At 41.1% G+C, this 17,397-nt stretch overlaps 1 protein-coding gene across 5 annotated transcripts in view; it reads left to right on the forward strand.

The window, feature by feature from the left end:
- Positions 1-17,397, forward strand: part of ZNF385D (zinc finger protein 385D) — a 447,875-nt gene that overhangs the window by 263,442 nt on the left and 167,036 nt on the right. For all 5 annotated transcript variants that reach the window (XM_048510764.1, XM_048510767.1, XM_048510768.1 and 2 more), the window contains one exon: positions 16,973-17,115. In XM_048510764.1, the coding sequence (XP_048366721.1) occupies positions 16,973-17,115 (143 nt within the window). The remainder of the gene's footprint in view (positions 1-16,972; positions 17,116-17,397) is intronic.

Below are 17,397 nucleotides of genomic sequence, written 5' to 3' on the forward strand. Positions count from 1 at the left end.
TTTTATATTATGTTTTATATGATTTTATGTTGTTCACCGCCCTGAGCCCTTCGGGGATAGGGCAGTATACCAAATTCAATAAATAAATAAAATAAATAAAAATACAGTCATTGTCTGAGGACCTGCTTCGGGTGCCCCATCATCTGTGATGAGTCAAGTGGCAACCCAAGAATGGGCCATCTTAGTCACGCATTAAGTTAGTTGTTTAATTCTCACAACAACAAATCAAAATGTTTTCAATGGATGATTTATGAAAGAATTGAAAATAAAATGGCCAGTATTGTAATATTCTTGTACACATCTATGATGCATCTTCACTTGGAATGCTGTGTACAGTTCTAGTCACCTTATCTAAAAAAAAACAACCATGGCAAAGCTGGAAGAAGTACAGAATATATTATTAAAGGGCTGGTGCATCTTTCTTATGAGGAAAAGCTGAAGACTCTAGGACTTTTCAGTACAGAGAAGAATATTAAGGGTAGACATGATAGATCAGAAGCCAAACCTGGCAATATTCTTCGTCCCCATTGCAATGTTTTAACAATTTAGTAGGATTACTAGTACTTTACAGTTGTGCATTTTAAAGGAAAGGACATGATAATCAGGAAGGTTTTGTACTGAACAATATTGAAACCTTCAAATAATTCTATTTAATGGGTGAAAGTTTAGAAAAGGTTATGTGATTAACCATGTAACTTTTATGAGCCAACCTTTCAGTGTTATTTCTGGTTTATTGTTTCATTGGCAGTACATTCTTTCTAAACAAGAGAGGCGCTTTGATATTATATTCTGTGCTCAAGGCAGTCTGTCTACTTCGTCCTTGATGCTATTGTGTTTGAGGGGAGCTCCTGACATTATGATTGCAGCATGAATCACCTGTGAGACCATGTTAAATGTATGCATGCATCTTTAAAACATGTCTCCCTGTATCTAGTATTCCTGATTGGCTTAGTGTTCCCAAATGAGAGTACTGATGCGAACGACATGTATGATCTCCACACTGGTGTTCACTACAGAAACCTGTACTGCGTGTAACAGTCATGTTGGAGTAAAAGCATTGTCTTGCTTGTGTTATGATAGCTCTTTAACACTGACAACATATTCTGACATGAAGTCAAACCCAAACTCCATGTTCATTGGATGTTATTTTGCTGCTTCTACTACCTTCCTTTGTTGTTGCCTCTGTTCAGTTTAGGAAAGGCCATTACTTCCAAATCATCTATGTATATTTAGTCCTCAAAATGGACCTTTTCTGTCATGATGCCCTTGTGTGGTATACCCAGGCATTGTTCTGCTGTCATATAGAAGGAAGCTAATTGTTTCCCTGCCTTCTCTTTTCTGTGTCAGCAACATTAGGAACAACAGCCTAGCTGATCAAAAGGTTTCATTCTAAATCAGAACCAATTGATAGGGTTTAAGTGCCTCATTCCATAGGCTGAAAGGGAAAATGTTTTGTCATTTATGTTTGTAAGCTTGGGCCACTGTTAATCATCATCTGTTTGTTATTTAGTAGACCACTTGGGGGGCGATGGAAGGTGAGCAATGTCTGGATTGCACATTTTCTGAATAAAATTATGTGATGAAAGCTAAACTATGTATGTTATATCTCAAAATTCTGAAGTCGGGGTACACATTTAGAAAATAAATCTTTTGAATATTAGTGTTTCCTGCTTGTTCCCTACTTGAAGTGAAACAATTAATGATTACTTCAATATGTCATATTTTAATATAAGTACTAAAGCAGAATTTAATGAAGGAAGAGTTTAATCAGCCATTTTGCTACAAGAGACTTGCTGTGATATAACTACTTAGGAGTTCGGATGCACAGTGTCCCATGATTTTGGCTTTTTTTCCAATAACATTTTTGTTCCAGCAAAATTCTTACATGGCTTGCTTTTGCTAATGGGCTAGTTCTAACTGGTCACCATTTCTGAACTCTAGAAAAAAAATAATGATGGTGTTGTTTAGATAACATAAGAGAAGAACTGGCACATGTGTCAAACTCGCGGCCCTCCAGATGTTCATGAACTACAGTTCCCATCAGACCTTGCCAGTATAGCCAATCCTCATGTTGGGAGGGACTGGTGGGAATTGTAGTTCATGAACATCTGGAGGACTGCGAGTTTGACACCCCTTCATGGATCAGCCAAAAATCAATCCAGTCTAGCATTCTATTTCCAATAGTCACTAACTGAATGCTTCCAGAAGGCCCACAAGCAGAGCATGAAGGCAACTTTCCACTCCAGCAGATTGACATTCATAGATATTCCCTGTAAGAAAGCTCAGACATAACTGTCAATATACTGTTAATCTCCTTTTTAAGAGCCAGCATGATGTCATGGTTAAAAGTGGTGGTTTCTAATCTGGAGAACTGGGTTTAATTCTCCACTCCTATAGATGAAGCCTGCTGGGTGACTTTGGGCCAGTCATAGTTGTCTAAGAACTTTCTTAGCCCACATGGAGACAGGCAGTGGCAAACCACCTCTGAAAATCTCTTGCCTTGAAAAACCTCTGGGTTTGCCTTAAGTCAGCTGTAACTTGACATCACCTTCCTCCTTTTAAACTAGCTATTATGGACATATTTTGTGGCAGTATCCCATGAATGAGTAGTGCATTGTGTATCTCATGTGTTAGTAGTGCATTGTTTGGAAGGAATTACTTTTTCTGTGACTATCTCATTTTAAGCTGATGACCATGAGTTCTAAAGCTATGGAATTAGGGAGGTCACAAATTCACCCTGGGTCTGTGTTTCCTCTTCCTTGCTACCACTTCAAGATATAAAACCCAGCCACTCAGATAGCCATTGCCTTGGGGACCCTTGTAAGGCTACTTCTGAGCAAGTACAAAGGGTAGAGCTTCCAACGATTTTAGTTCCTCCCATGAGTGTGTGTTCGTAATGTATAAGAGCGGTCTTCATTGTGCATGCAGGATTTCAGTACAGTTGCTTTCTTAAACAGGAAAGAAGCTTTATTTATCAAGATTAAACTAGAACAAATACATGGAAAATAGCTATTATAACTAGGAGATACAGATCTAAGGAAAAAATAAACATAAGTATAGCTAAGTTACAAGGCATTGATCTAAGATAGAGCAAACAGACCCCACCCTTCCTACTGCTCCCATGACAGGATGGGCCCCAAAAGCCATGATAGCAATGACTCAATTCCAGCCAACCACCATTCACACATGGCTTGGGGGTATGAATGATGAACAGGTAAAAAAAATCCAGAACCGGTAAAAAACAAAAACCCCAGCAGATTGTGGTGATTACTCACTCTCTCATACACTCGCCCTTCTCCCTCACTGCTGAATAATTACAGTCACTGGACTGTCTACAGGTGCCTGAGGAGGAGCAGGTGCAGGCATTGGCCATTCCCCATGGGGAGGTCATGACTGCTGGCAGCTGCAACAGCTCTGTTAACTGTTGTGTGGTGATACAGAGGGAAGAGGAGCGGGCATCTGGAGTCAGGAGGAGGGAGTTGTTGACACAGGGCTGGGGTGGGGGAAAGAAAGCAGGAAAGAAAGCAGCAAGAGAGATCGCCCCCTCAATACTTAATGGAAAATTTTCTGAATAAAATATTCCTTTCTGCCACATCTAACTGCTGTTTTTTCTAATGGTACTAAAAATTCTGTGAACTTTATTTGCGTGGATCCAGCCACAGTGCCTTTTAATATATTTTGTATAGGTTTTATACACATTTGTTATGAGTTACAGTGTGTTCTGCGTAATGAGAATATGTAACCAATGCATATCCATGCCCTAAATAATCCAAAATACATCACTCGTGGAAAAAAATCCATGTTTTCACTTTGACAACTGAGATCGTAATGACATTTTTCAGAGAGAACATTTATTGGAGAGGCAATCAGAAGCATGCTTGCAATGCAATTATATGTTGGTGTTGATATTTGTTGGCATGCTTACTATAGCCTTCAGTAATTGAAGTTCTGGTATCATTCCCTTTTCTACTTTTAGTTAGCACTTCTTAATGCAGGAGGCTCACAGTGTGAAAGGCCGTTTCCTCATGGGCCAAAAACGGCGGACTGGGGGCGGTAAAAACGCCGCAGACGAGGTCGCCGGTTCGCATTGCGGCGGGCGCTAAGCTGAAATGTGCAGCAGCACCGACCTGGCTGCCCTTCCCCTCTTTCAGGGAGGCATCAGGCTGCCCTAAAAAACAACCCTTTAAAGGGTTGTTTTTGAGGGAACAGCGTCACGCTCGCGGCGCTGCGCTAACAGCACCGCCGGAACGACGCTAGCTTCCTTTCTTTCATCTTCATGCTGTCGCCGGCCTGCTGGCTCGGGCTTCCTCCCTCACTGTCCTCCAACCCCTGGAGGTCGGAGGGCAGCGTGGGCGGGGTTTCAGAGGCCAGCAGGCCGACGACGGGGACAAGGTGAGTGGGAAAGGGAAGGGGGCAGAGGCGGCTCCATGCGGAGCCACCTGTCATCCGCCGGCCTCCGCCCCCATGCCGGCAGAATTCTTGCCGGTGTGGGGCCCCTGGGGGGCCGTGCGGAAACGGCCTTAGACATTTTTGTGGCCTTTGAGAAGCCTAATGGTTTCTGATCTGAAATAATGGCTCCTGATAAATCAATGGTGTGAGTGATCTATGCTCATGAAGCACTGCATTTTCCAGATGGGCTGTCCATAACTGTTGATTTCACATGAAGTGGTTCAGGTTTAATCATTAAAGAAAGACATATCCCCCCAGTTTGCTGTGACTGATATACATGAGAGAACAGGATTCCACATACATGTCACTAACTGGATCAAACACTGTGCATAAAAATGGAGATTAATTACCATGCTGGATCACTATTGGAAAAAAGTTTCCAACACTTCAGGGAGCTAGTGGCGAATTGTTGACAGTGACCCTTCCTGGCCTATTTATTTCAGTAGACTAGGTTTTAGTGAACTCTGCTTGTGATACTACTGTAAATCCTGTATAGAAAATGAATGAGAGCTTGGATTCAACATTGCCACATTTCAGATAGTGAGCTAATTAGCAGGCAATAGATTCATGAAGCTCCCAGACTTCCATTAGATGGTATTAATGCCTTTCCAAAAGGAACTTCATAGAGCAAAGCTTTCTGGAATTGTACCTTGTAATGAGTCCTTGGAAGAGCTGTGGAGAGAAATAAAGTTTCTAAAGCTTGCTATAGACAAATACTCCTTTTTGTCCCTCCTCTATCAAAAGTCAGTGTGGGAAAAGAGAATGAAGCCAAGACATCAGAATTCAAAGATATTTTGGATTGTATTTGCAATATGGTAAACATTTTTTTAATGAAAAGGTCTCACATCTCACACATGCAAATATTTCCAAAACGTTTTTATCCCTGGTGTAGTGATCACAATCTAGTCCAGGTCAAAGTGTACTTCTGTTGGCCTTAAGCACATCTGACTTGGTAACAGTCCAACCACAAACTGAAAAGGGGATGGATTTTATTGTTGTTGATGATGATGTACAATAATGCTAACATTGTTTTGTGTTTTGCATATTCTGTAGCCTACATACACAAATAAAAAAATGATTTGATGATCTGGAGGGGACAAGGAAGCTAGTGGGAGAGGGCAGATCTGGAGCATTTTTAACTAAGTGCTGTAAGCATGCAGTAAGACTTAGACCCTTTCTGCATGGGCAAATAAACATGGATTAAGGGCAGGATAAAACCCGAGTTAGGGGAAACTTTGCATGGATCTCGCTCCTGAAGGGGGCCCGCTCCATGTTTTTCCCTCTGGAGTTTACAAGAATCACGAATTCTGTGATTCTTTTGTTGTTTTAACTCATATGCTGCAGGCAGGCAGGGTGTGGTCAGGTCCCGTCTCAAAGGACAGAACAGGCAGCAGACAAGAGCAAAGTCAGAAGACAGCCCAATAGGTCAGTGGTGGTGAACCTATGGCACGGGTGCCAGAGGTGGCACTCAGAGCCTTCTCTGTGGGCACGCACAAACAGAGTCCCCCCACACACATACACACATCTAAGCTGGCCTGGGCCGCTGGGATCAATTATTAGCATTAAACCTAAGACCTAGTTTTGGGGAAGCAGTGTAGGTAACCCTGTTAAGCACTGTTAAACCCCACTGATTTTCATGCGAAGAACTAAAGCACGATCCCTTACCTGGGAGTAAGCTCAGTTGCTGCCAATGGGGCTTGCTTCTGAGTAAACCCTCCTAGGGTCATGATTCACCCATTGGAAGAGTTGCACGGTTGCTTCAAAGCAAAGCCACCGACTACCACCAAGCTTACTCCTGAGTAACGCACGCCTAGGAGCCAACCGTTTTTTCTAAACTAAAACCTCAGTATTAAATTGCCGTGTTGGCACTTTACAATAAAAAAGTGGGTTTTGGGTTGCAATTTGGGCACTCAGTCTTGAAAAGGTTCGCCATCACTGCAATAGGTCAAGGCAGATGTCAAGCTAAGGTGTAGTCACAGGTTACGGCACAGGATTTCAGGAAAACAGGCTGGGAATCAGCAGTAGACCCCCAGACACATGGTCAAGAGTAGACAGTGAAGAAATGGTGGAGAAGTGGGAGAGAAAGTCATGCTGGAAAATGGAGTCAGTAGCCACTTCTCTGTCCTGGTTACAGCAAAAGCATGTGGTGTAGCAACTTGTAAATGAAAAAGGTAGTACTGTAATAGCAATAGAAGCTAATTAAATAGTAATATGTCCACTCTTGGGGGGGAAGGGAGGGAGGGCAAAGGCAAGAAAATTGCTGAAATGCAATTTTTTGGAAGGAACCTGAGTTTGGATCCTGAGAAAACAATTAATGAACAATGAACAATAATAAAGGGAGAAGCTATAGTAGATGGTCTCATGCAATGCTGGATTCTAGCTGTCTCTGAAAAGGTCTGTTCTTTTGGGGGGGGCAGGGGCTGATGTCACCAATTTTTCAAGTATAATTTTAGAAGTTTGCATGTCTTGATGTGTACATCCATTTGATTGTGTAAAAACCTTAGATTTTAGCTGCCAGCATTTCATGCCAGTTCATGCTTACTCCAAACCCCATGGGAATAGCACTTCTTCAAACAGTAAAGCTCTAGTAAGGAGCAATGGGAAGCAATTATAGTGCAGTCCCTTTTGGCATAGCCTAAATAGCAGTGACAGGGCCAAGATCTATTCTGAGCAAACATAAGTATTATTTCATGTATTTCTTCCCTGCAGTTTACCGTAACACTTTATTTGCTGAACAACAGGGTAGATGTAGAGCAAATAATGGAAGAGCTAACCTAGAACAATTTTACATGATGTTCTCAAACAAAATACACATTCTTTCATCTCTTGAATGTTTAAGAGAGTTGAAAATATATCTGGTAGAGTAGTTCTAGAGATATTTTTGTTAAAAACTAAGCAAAACAAAACACCTCATTTCTTTTCTACTTAAGAGAACAATACACTGTTTTAGCAGAAATAAATTACACTGGGTCACCACAAAGGAACACTTTCCTTAACCTATTATCTTCTTTCAGAGACAATTTCACAGTCATGTGGCCAAAATAGCAAATATACTTTCAGTTCTCTTGAATTCTTCAGATGTGAAAACACCTTACAGACCCCAGTTCAAGGTCCCGGGTGCTACCTTCCCAGCCCTAAAACCTGAGTGGAAGTAAACTTAACATCAGTTCCACCCTCTGGAATTCCCCAGCCTGCCCTCTGTGTGCCAGCATCCAGTCAGATGCCTGTGTCCCTCTGTGGGGGTGCCCATTTCTGGGTTTTGCCACCAAGGAGCTGAGAGGTGCCTGGTTTCTGGCGTCTTTGCTTCTCTGCTGGTGAGGGTGCCCCTTATGCTGGTGGAGGGGGCAAACATGCCAGTGCGGCTCTGAACCACCTCTTATCAGATTGTTCACCCCCTCCCATAGGCTTGGGTCATTACTTTCTCAATTAAAACATTTAATGAGAAGGTGCACTAAGCTCTGATTTGATATGCTGTAGTCATTAAGGAATTTGTAGGACAACTCTGGGACACCTAGACATTGTGCAGGGCACCATGTCAGCACTCCCGTACCACCATCAGCCCTTTTGTGCAGTGGGGCCCAGCCAGAGGTGTTCCCAAGGGTGGAGCTGACATTAGTTGGCTTTCACCCCAGATTTGAGGGTAGGCACGCTGTGGCCCAAGGTTTGGAGTTACACCACCCAGTCTGTTGAGCATTATGAAGGGCTTTCCAGCAGTGAGGAGGTGTTTCTGCATTTTTGCCTCCCTACTCTGCCAGAAACATCTCTAGGGGCTGATGAAGTGACACAGTAATGGCACTGTCCCCAGCCACCCTGGGTTGTGGATTGTGTTGTACATTGGCTCAGGTTTCCTCTTTTAGGGAACAATTCTAAGCAAGTCTACTCAAAAGTAAGTGTAATTTTATTCCGTAGGGCTCTTATTTCCAGAAAGAAATGTTCTGAGGATTGTAGTCTTAGTCTTTTGTTTGATTATGTAAGGGTATTTTTGTTTATTTGTTTAAAGCTAAAACAAAAACCTATTCACTTATATGTAATATATGCTCATCAGATTAACATTTAAAATAGTATACTTATTTATCTAAAACGTTTTGTCCCACTCTTCTCCAAACTCAGAATCACTTTCAGTGGAATATTTTGAAATAGATATCTCAAGCAGAATTATGAAGATAGGTTATTATTGCTGTGATTAGATGGTAAAAAGTTAGATCAAATAAATGTTTTTACTCTTTTTAACTTTTTTAATGGTTGCAGAGGATGTTGGCACATTTGCTTCATCATGTACCTAGACCCCAAAAATTCAAACTGCATTTCCTCTAACTAGATCTTTCCGCAAGTGAACATTTAAATAATCCTTGAGTTCCACATGAAGTTTTATTTTAGAGTGAGAGCAAAGGTGACAAGCTGCAAAAACACATTGTGTGGCAGGCATTTCGCATTTTAAAGTTTCTCATCAAAGATGTGTTCACTAAAAAAAACAGAAGGAAACTCAAAGAACCCATGTATTTGGGTGTGAACTAAGCTCAATTGACTTGATTACATACCTGTTACAGTACAAGATTTGTGTCTAACAGCATAATATACGAGAGTAGGATTTAGGAGTTGACATCTAGTATTTTGAAAATATGGATTTATAATTCATGTCCCATTGAAATGCCAATTATTTACAGTTTTTCCATGATGGTATCCATACATTTTTCCCCCTTTTCACATTCTTGGAAACAGAGCTGGAAAGTTACTACCTTCTGTGCTAGCACATCACTATTAATTATATACTTCTTTTTAAAAATTTGCAAACCAAATTTATTCAGCCTTGTCACAAACAATAATTTATTTTCCCCAGTGACATTGTCTGTGGCACATTGCAGATGTTTTTAGTTTAACAAAGAGAACATGTTTTTAAAAACACACACAAAATAATGTGAGTTTTTTGTTTGTTTTTTTAAATTCCATACTTCTTATTTCCAAATGTCTTTGTCCATTTATAAAAGTTTTGGAAAGTGTGAAACTTCGCACTGGATGTCTGATCTCATTCACTTCAAGCTTTTCTCCACATGTCAGTCAATGTGTGCCCCAATAATTTTTCCGCTCAGTACTGTTATTTCATACAGAGGTTGACAATTAGATTTTAAGCCCACATTTCATCCATTTTTGTTATTATAGATATAAATAGTTAATATAGATATCAATAATAACAAGTGTTCCAAACAAATAGCCCATATTTCAGAAATATGTGGTGGGAGTATTGTGGTTTTGCATTAACACTTAGAGTTTAGTGTCGTAAAACCTGTTGTTGTTTTTCCTCATCGTTCCCTTTTAAGGATATGGATAGTCTCATTAGCTCCATCAGGTTGTTCATCTCATGAAAGGATTTTATTGGAGCAAACAAAAGAACTCAGGAGAACAGCATGAACCCTGCAGCTATTCTTGGAAGAACCACATGAGTTGGGGGGATTAATAGGGATCAGGGTCAGCTTTGGGGGCATCAAGTGGGCTATATGTGCTTATGCTGAAAGTTCATAATTGATTTAAAAGCCAAGGATTGACATTAATATTCTATTGTATGTGTACACAAAAGCAGGTCCCTTCTTGGGGAACTGAAGCATAGTTCCTAGCTGAATACAGAAAACAGGAATCTTCTGCTGAGATTTATAAGTTGTTAATGTGGATCATTGGCTATCTCCTTTAGGAAGCTTCTCAGGCTTGTATAAGTTACAGTATGAGTGGGGAAAGGAGAAACTCAGGTTCTTTACATCCTGTTATTTGTAACATAGTGATATGTGCTCCTTACTTCTCTGAAGAATGAGAAAGTCCAGGGGCAGCACTACTGGGTGTAAGTTTTTTTGATTGGAGCATTGTAGAGTTATGGTACTTTCCTTACAAATATACAAGAGGAGATTCAGAGGCAACGAGGCACTCGTACTGAGCTGCATGGCGATTACCTTGTAACACAGAGAGAAATTCTGAATCCTGGCTTAGTTCACTCTGACACACTAGGGTACCATCAGCTTATAAAAAGAGACTCCAACGTTTGCAAAGGGTGGCCTCTTCTCCAGAGAGGTGACCCTGCTATAGCAGTCCAACATCTGCAGCAACTGAGAGCTCTGTCAGGTAATTTATTTTGCCTCTATGTGAGTCTGTTGCTTCATTCTCTAGACTGATTTGGTCAATGTGGATTGTGTTAGTTGCTTGTTGCATGTTTATTGCTGAATAAACTCTGCTTTGGTTGAGAGCTTGTTTCTGTGAATCTCTGGGAAGCAGGAGAGTGAGAGTGGAGATGACTCTTAACTGTGCTGTCATGGTCTGGCTGGTGACTGACTGGAGTAACAGGCAGTTCTGAGCAGAGAAATACGGGCGAGATTTTAAGTACAGTTGAGTGGTCCAAAGTCAAAAACACACCAGGTCAAATGGAGTCCAAGCAAAGTTCCAAAGAATAGTCCAAGAAGCAGTCTGAGGGGCAAGGTACGAAGCAAGGCAACTGAGCAAGAGAATATGGGAACAAGTCTGGAGCAGAATAACAGTGAGACCAACCACACTCTTTGCTTCTGCAGAAAGGCAGCTGCTAGCCCTTGTCCTTTTATACTCTGCTGGGGCAGGTGGCTGTAATCAGCTGAGTATCTGGTACTGATCCTGTGATGAACTTACAGTCACCAAGCAGTCAGTCCAGCAGTCAGGGGTAGGGAACCTGCGGCTCTCCAGATGTTCAGGAACTACAATTCCCATCAGCCTCTGTCAGCATGGCCAATTGGCCATGCTGGTAGGGGCTGATGGGAATTGTAGTTCCTGAACATCTGGAGAGCCGCAGGTTCCCTACCCCTGGTCCAGCTGATCTCCTGCACTCTGCTAGGTCCAAGCACAGTCGCCAGTGCCTCTGTTCCAGTGGAGTTGGGAGTTTGGGGGGCTGCACATCTCTGGTGCTGGTGGAATCTTCTGAGTTGGTTCAGGATCCCCATTAGGACATGGTCTTCTTCCCTACTATTTGACATTTTGGGATCTGTTGAAAGCGCAGTGTTGGAATGCCTGTTCTCCAATGGCGGAGCTGCTGATCTTGCCTCAGTCTCTCTGGCAGCTGGCTCCTCCTCCTCTTCATTGCTTTTACCCATGTGCTCTTTGTCACTGCTATCAGTGTCAGTTTTAACAGGGTACCGGGGATAAATCATGACAAGTGCTGACTCTGTTCTTGAGTTAAGGGTTTGATCTGTCCTTCCACAATAGGCTGTGACTGTGTAATTAGATCCTTGAGAGATTATACACCATAAGAGCCTTGAAGCTCAACTTTGTTGTGGTGTTAACTTTTGAAATCTCTTGCAGCATGCCAAACCTGTAAGGTAGGACAGGACTTATAAACACCAACCAAGTTTCCATTTTTGACACTCTTCCTTTTCAGATTCCAAAATTGGTTTTTTGCACTGCCTGTCAGACCTTCTTCAAGATCTTTATTCTTGTAAAGAGTCCTTTGGAGAATTTATACTAACAATTTGCTTCCATTAAGGAAACACCTGCAGCAATTAATGAATTAACGTTTTAGATCAATTTCCTGACTCCCATCATGTGCCACTTTAACAAACCTTGTAGAGATTGTACTTCAATTGCACAACAGTTTTAAGAAGTTCTGAGTTGTTAAGCATTTGAAATGAACCTTTTAAAAAGTGGCCTCACCCTCCAATTCCACCATAACAGGTATTTGTTTCAGCAGTTGCTTAGCTATCCTCAACCCTATTTACTGCAATAACAACCCTGATAAGAGGAATGTCATCTTCCTACTGTGAAACTAGTGATCTGGCTACAAGTGAATTTGCTTTAAATCTTTCTGAGTTTTCTTGGATCAGCATATAGAAAGGGGTTTTTTTCTGGATAGTGTGGAACAGAAAATGTGAATGTGAGTACAAAATTGCTCTGCCTACTTAATTGTGGTAAAATTTCCAAAAGGATTATAGTAGCTCTTAAAAATCCTACGCTTTGAAGGTCTAAAGCACTTGAATCTACAAAATAGGGACTGGGAAGCACATTTCAGAGAGGCATTCTAATATGATATTTGCTTCTGGAGACTAATCCAGCAGTTTGCAGGAAAGATCTTAGAAATATGCTCATTCACAGTGTTAATGATATGTCTCGAATTTATATCTGTTATTAAACTCCTTAAGTAATGGACTTAAGAGGCGAGGGGTATAGTAAATCAAGTGTAAAATGTATTTGACTGCAGCACTAGTTTCAAGAGGCAGAAACAAAGAACACAAAAGGTTTTCAAGTTTTATAATAATTTACAGAGTCATAAAGTCAACATCATCACAATATCAACAGTGAGGTAAAGAAAACCCACATATTCTCACATGTGAAGCCCACTTCATACCATGCATATTCAAAAAGATGCACCATAGTACCTCCTCTGGGTGGAGATTTAACCTATAATGAGGCCTAGGTCAACCTGAGGTGTCAACCTGATACCATGTGATACATTGTTTATTTCAGAGATAGGGATATTTTGACAAAACAATATGTGGTTCTCATCCTTCAAATCCTTTTCAAAGCTTTATTGGCAGCATTACAACTGGGAGGGATGCACTGGGCAACAGAATGTCTGCCAGCTATTTGAGGCAGCCTTGAATGTGAATCTTTGCCCCAATCTCTTTTCTGGCTCCCAAACCTGGTTTTGCAACATTGTTTGTTACTCTAAGTCAGGGGTCCCCAAACTATGGCCCGGGGGCCAAATGTGGCCCCCTGAAGGCATTTATCCGGCCTGCCAGGCATGGCAGCGATGGCTCCATTCATGTGCAGTGGGGGCTCGAGGGAGAGGAGGAACTGGCCCCAACGGCTGTTGATTGCAGTTACATGATGGCACCCCCAAATCTCCGTGCATTTTCTGACCCAGAGTTGGAAACCTTACATGTGGCAATGCCTGCTCCGCCCTTCCCTCTCAGCTACTCCATGTGTTGCTCTCAGGCTTTCTGTTCCGCCTCACTCCCATTGGCATCAGCCAGGCTGGCGAATTGCTCGCTGGCTGCTAGGGAGGAAAGAACCCAGGAAGATACCTGATCCTGGGTTAGATGGAATGCTTCATTGGGAAAGTTCTGCTTTTTTTTTTTACAGGGGAAGGTATTCCACAGCCTCCCCAACAATATTTGGAGCCCACCCTGTACTTGACATACTTTGGTCACTGTTCTAAAAATAGACCATGACAGAAAGGCTGAAAGGTGAAATCAAACATTTTACAATCATTTGTGCATAGGAATTTGTTCATAGTTTTTTTTAGTCCGGCCCTCCAACAGTCTGAGGGACAGTGAACTGGCCCCCTGTTTAAAAAGTTTGGGGACCCCTGCTCTAAATGAAAGCAGGCATTGTATAGTTTTATGGCTATGCTCAATGTAATTCATTTGTTCTCTTGGAGGCAGAGACCTTCTCGGTGGGTGATTTCCACTCCATCTCAGGGAGGCAGGATCAAAAATGTCACTTCCTGTTCAGGCTAGGACTCCAATTATCTTCAGTTCTATTTCCTGCCTGATCAGGGAGTGCACAGATGCTTTGGACTCCTTAGCTTTCTACCAAAAAATTCTTTCTCCTGTCTTCTTGTGAGTTTTTCTTTCTCCCTTTTGGCTGACAGAAAAGCAGAAATTTAGAAACAGATTTAAGGAACACCAAATATACATATTGCTACAATGGTTCTACATGGCTCTTCTTCCTTGGAACATAAATCAACCTCTGGGTGCAAGAAGATAAAAGTACTGGAGAAGAGTGGTTGAATGAATTCTGGGGAACTCAAGAAATTTATACTTGGGTACCCCTATATTTGTAAATGTCATGTCCTTTCCATTTGGAACTTTTGTTTATTGGCTAATTAGATGTGGATTGACTCCTGATAGTGGCTTTACATTACATTACATTCTGTCCTTGCATCATTATTAATGTCAGAAAAACCTTCTATATATTTAGATCTAGGACTATAACCCACGGATTGTGCCTCAAGCTTCTATCACCGGCCTCTGCCACAGTCACTCAGAGCATACTTATTAAATCTGTTCAGTGCAATTATTGCACTGAAGTCCTGGATCAAAGGAACAGTCTTGTTTCCTCCCAGCAGTGCCTTAAATGCTCCTGACTCCCCCAGGTCAATTTATCCAATATTTAAGCAGCTGATAAATGACTGTCTGGTGGCCTTAGATGAGCACTGACTTCTTGTATTATTCTTTTATTGTCTCTTCTCTCATAATAGTCTTCTTCTAAAGGTCAGATTCAGTTTCCACTTTCACAATTGTTGTAAATCAGAAGAGATCCCAAGGAAGTCCATGTACGGTGTGAAATAAATATAAGCCGCATTTTGAAGTCCTTGATACATAATATCAGTGCTTCCTTTGCGCACATGCACAAAAGTTTTGTCAGGGACTTAGGAGAGGAATTGAAACAATAGAACAAAGTTGTCACGTAATTGGATCTTCAGCTGATTTCCTAGAAAAAGAGAGCTGATAATTTGATATAGCTGGTTAACTGAAACAAATGTTATGAGCCTTCAGTTAGAAGTATTAAAATGCAGCTCTGCTTAAGAGCTTTTCTGGCTGCATTTGGACATACTCTGAGTGAATTACTTCAATATATTTATATAAGAATTGGAATGAATGCAGCTACATATAAAAAGGTAATCCAATTTCTGACCCTCACACATCCTTTGAATAGTAAATTTGCCGTGGGTTAAAAAAATTCCCACAATATTTTGTTTTAGGAATATTACTTGGACTCTTTCCAGCAGTTGTTTTTACAGTCTGTCGCCTGCCTGTCAGATTAAAAGAATACAGGCATATTTTAAGAATTTCCTAGGATTCAAAGAATCTTAATTAGCAGTGAATTGATGTTCTGGATGTGTGCCAAAAATACAGGCAGGCAAATGTAAGCGGAGATAGGATTTGAATATTCCCAGCTTTCATGCAGTCAAATATGTGGTGGTCTGTGGCAAGAAATGAACAACAAGTGAAATTATGGTCTGTGGCAAACAGGTGCCTGCTTATCAGTATGCTAAGAAATAGCTTCATTTGCATAATGTTCCCAGAGAACTGCTCCGGAGCAGCATTAACAGGAGAAGTGCTTGCGGCACTTCAAGAAAATTCGCGATCACCTGAACTTTCAACAACAGCCCCTAGGGTTTGTCAATTCTTCTGAAGAGCAGCTCTGGGCAGAATTTTAGAGACTCGACTCATATCACATTGTATTCCTTTTTAAATCAAGCCTTTGAAGTTAATTGTGAAGCCCTGTGATTATTTTGAATAAACGGAGGAATTCATTTGTTAAACATGAGGAGAAAATCTTTAAAAGTGTCTCAAAAGAATTGTTAGGGCTTTTTTAAAAAAACTACACATAATAAACTGAGTATCTGGGAAAAAAATCTTGGAACATATAAAGCTGCCTTATCCCGAATCAGACGATTTGGTCCATCAAAGTCAGCAATGTCTAATCAGACTGACAGTTGTGCTCTAGGGTTTCAGACAGAGATATTTCTCTTCAGCTTTGACCTGGCTTTTTATTTTTAGCTGAAGATGCCAGGGTCAGGGATCAAACCTGGGACCTTCTGAATTCCAACCAGAAGCTGTACACTGAGCCACAGCCCTAGCTTCTTGTTTGCCATAGAGCACTACAGGACTTGTCAATGATATTAGAATTTGCCTTGTTGAAAGTTATTTAAATGTGTGTGGGGGGGACTTCTTTGATCCAACACAAGTTTCTCAGTGCCAGTTTTTATGTTATTTTTATCTAGTTGCTTATGTATGTATATGTCAATAAGCAACCTGATGCAGTCCATGCACAGAATAAAGGTAAAGTTAGTGCTAGACCAGTGGTTCTCAACCTTCTTAATTCCGTGACCCTTTAATACAGTTCCTCGTGTTGTGGTGACCCCCAATCCTAACATTTATCCATTTTACAGATGGAGAACACTGATGCAGAGAGTCTTAGGTGACCCCTGTGAAAGGGTTGTTCGACCCCCCAAGGGGTCCCGACCCCCAGGTTGAGAACCACTGTGCTAGACAAATATAGCAATTCAGCGCTATGCAGCCAGCATTCAGATACTTGCTGAATGCTGGCAATATAACACTGAATTGGTCTATTGGTCCAGCACTAAAGTACAACAGTTAGAATATTAAAAAAAACCTGAAATGGCAGAATGGGGAGGGTAGGGGGCACAGTTTGAAAGAGGCACAGCGCTTCAGATACACCTCATAAACGGATTTAAATACACTTTCTGAAACCCTATCCCAATATGGCTGCACTCAGAATTGGGCTGACAAAAGATAACCACCTGTTTAAAATGGCATTGTTTGAGTGCTACTAACATCACAACAGCTGTAGATTCTAGTGTGTTTATATGGGAGGATGTTTTCTGCCAACCTATTGTGAGTTTAACTAAGAGTAGTGATTAAGGATCATCCAAACTAGTTTTAACTGTCTGTTATCTGACCAATGCAATTTTGGTTTAAACAAAAGAGAAAAGAATACGGATTCAAAATTTGTTCCATATGATTTCAGTTGTTGCTTCTTTTTCTTCATATAGGAGGTACATGCCAGAGCCCTGCTCTTCCAGCCCTGGTACGTCCTCCAGCCCCGCCCTTGCAGCCATCGCTGGATATCAAACCTTTTCTTCCATTTCCTCTGGATACCGCGGCAGCTGTAAATCTCTTCCCCAACTTCAATGCAGTAAGTACTTTACTAAAGGGTTGATTTTCTAAGGAAGAATTCATTTCCATCTCCTTTAGTTTCAATTTTAGCAAGACAAACAATCAGCACATACATATGCACATACATCTGACATGGAACAGCTGAGAAGAGAATCTAAAGAAAATTAGCAGAAAGCAAAAACCATGCATGTGAAAATAATATATTTTATATTGTTTGTACCAGATTAGTAATTAAAATCTTTAGGGCTAGAACATGTTAGGGATATACACTTGGGTATTATCTAATTAATATCTGATTTAA

The sequence above is a fragment of the Sphaerodactylus townsendi genome, linkage group LG11 (assembly GCF_021028975.2).
Source record: "Sphaerodactylus townsendi isolate TG3544 linkage group LG11, MPM_Stown_v2.3, whole genome shotgun sequence".
Taxonomy (NCBI): Eukaryota; Metazoa; Chordata; class Lepidosauria; order Squamata; family Sphaerodactylidae; genus Sphaerodactylus; species Sphaerodactylus townsendi.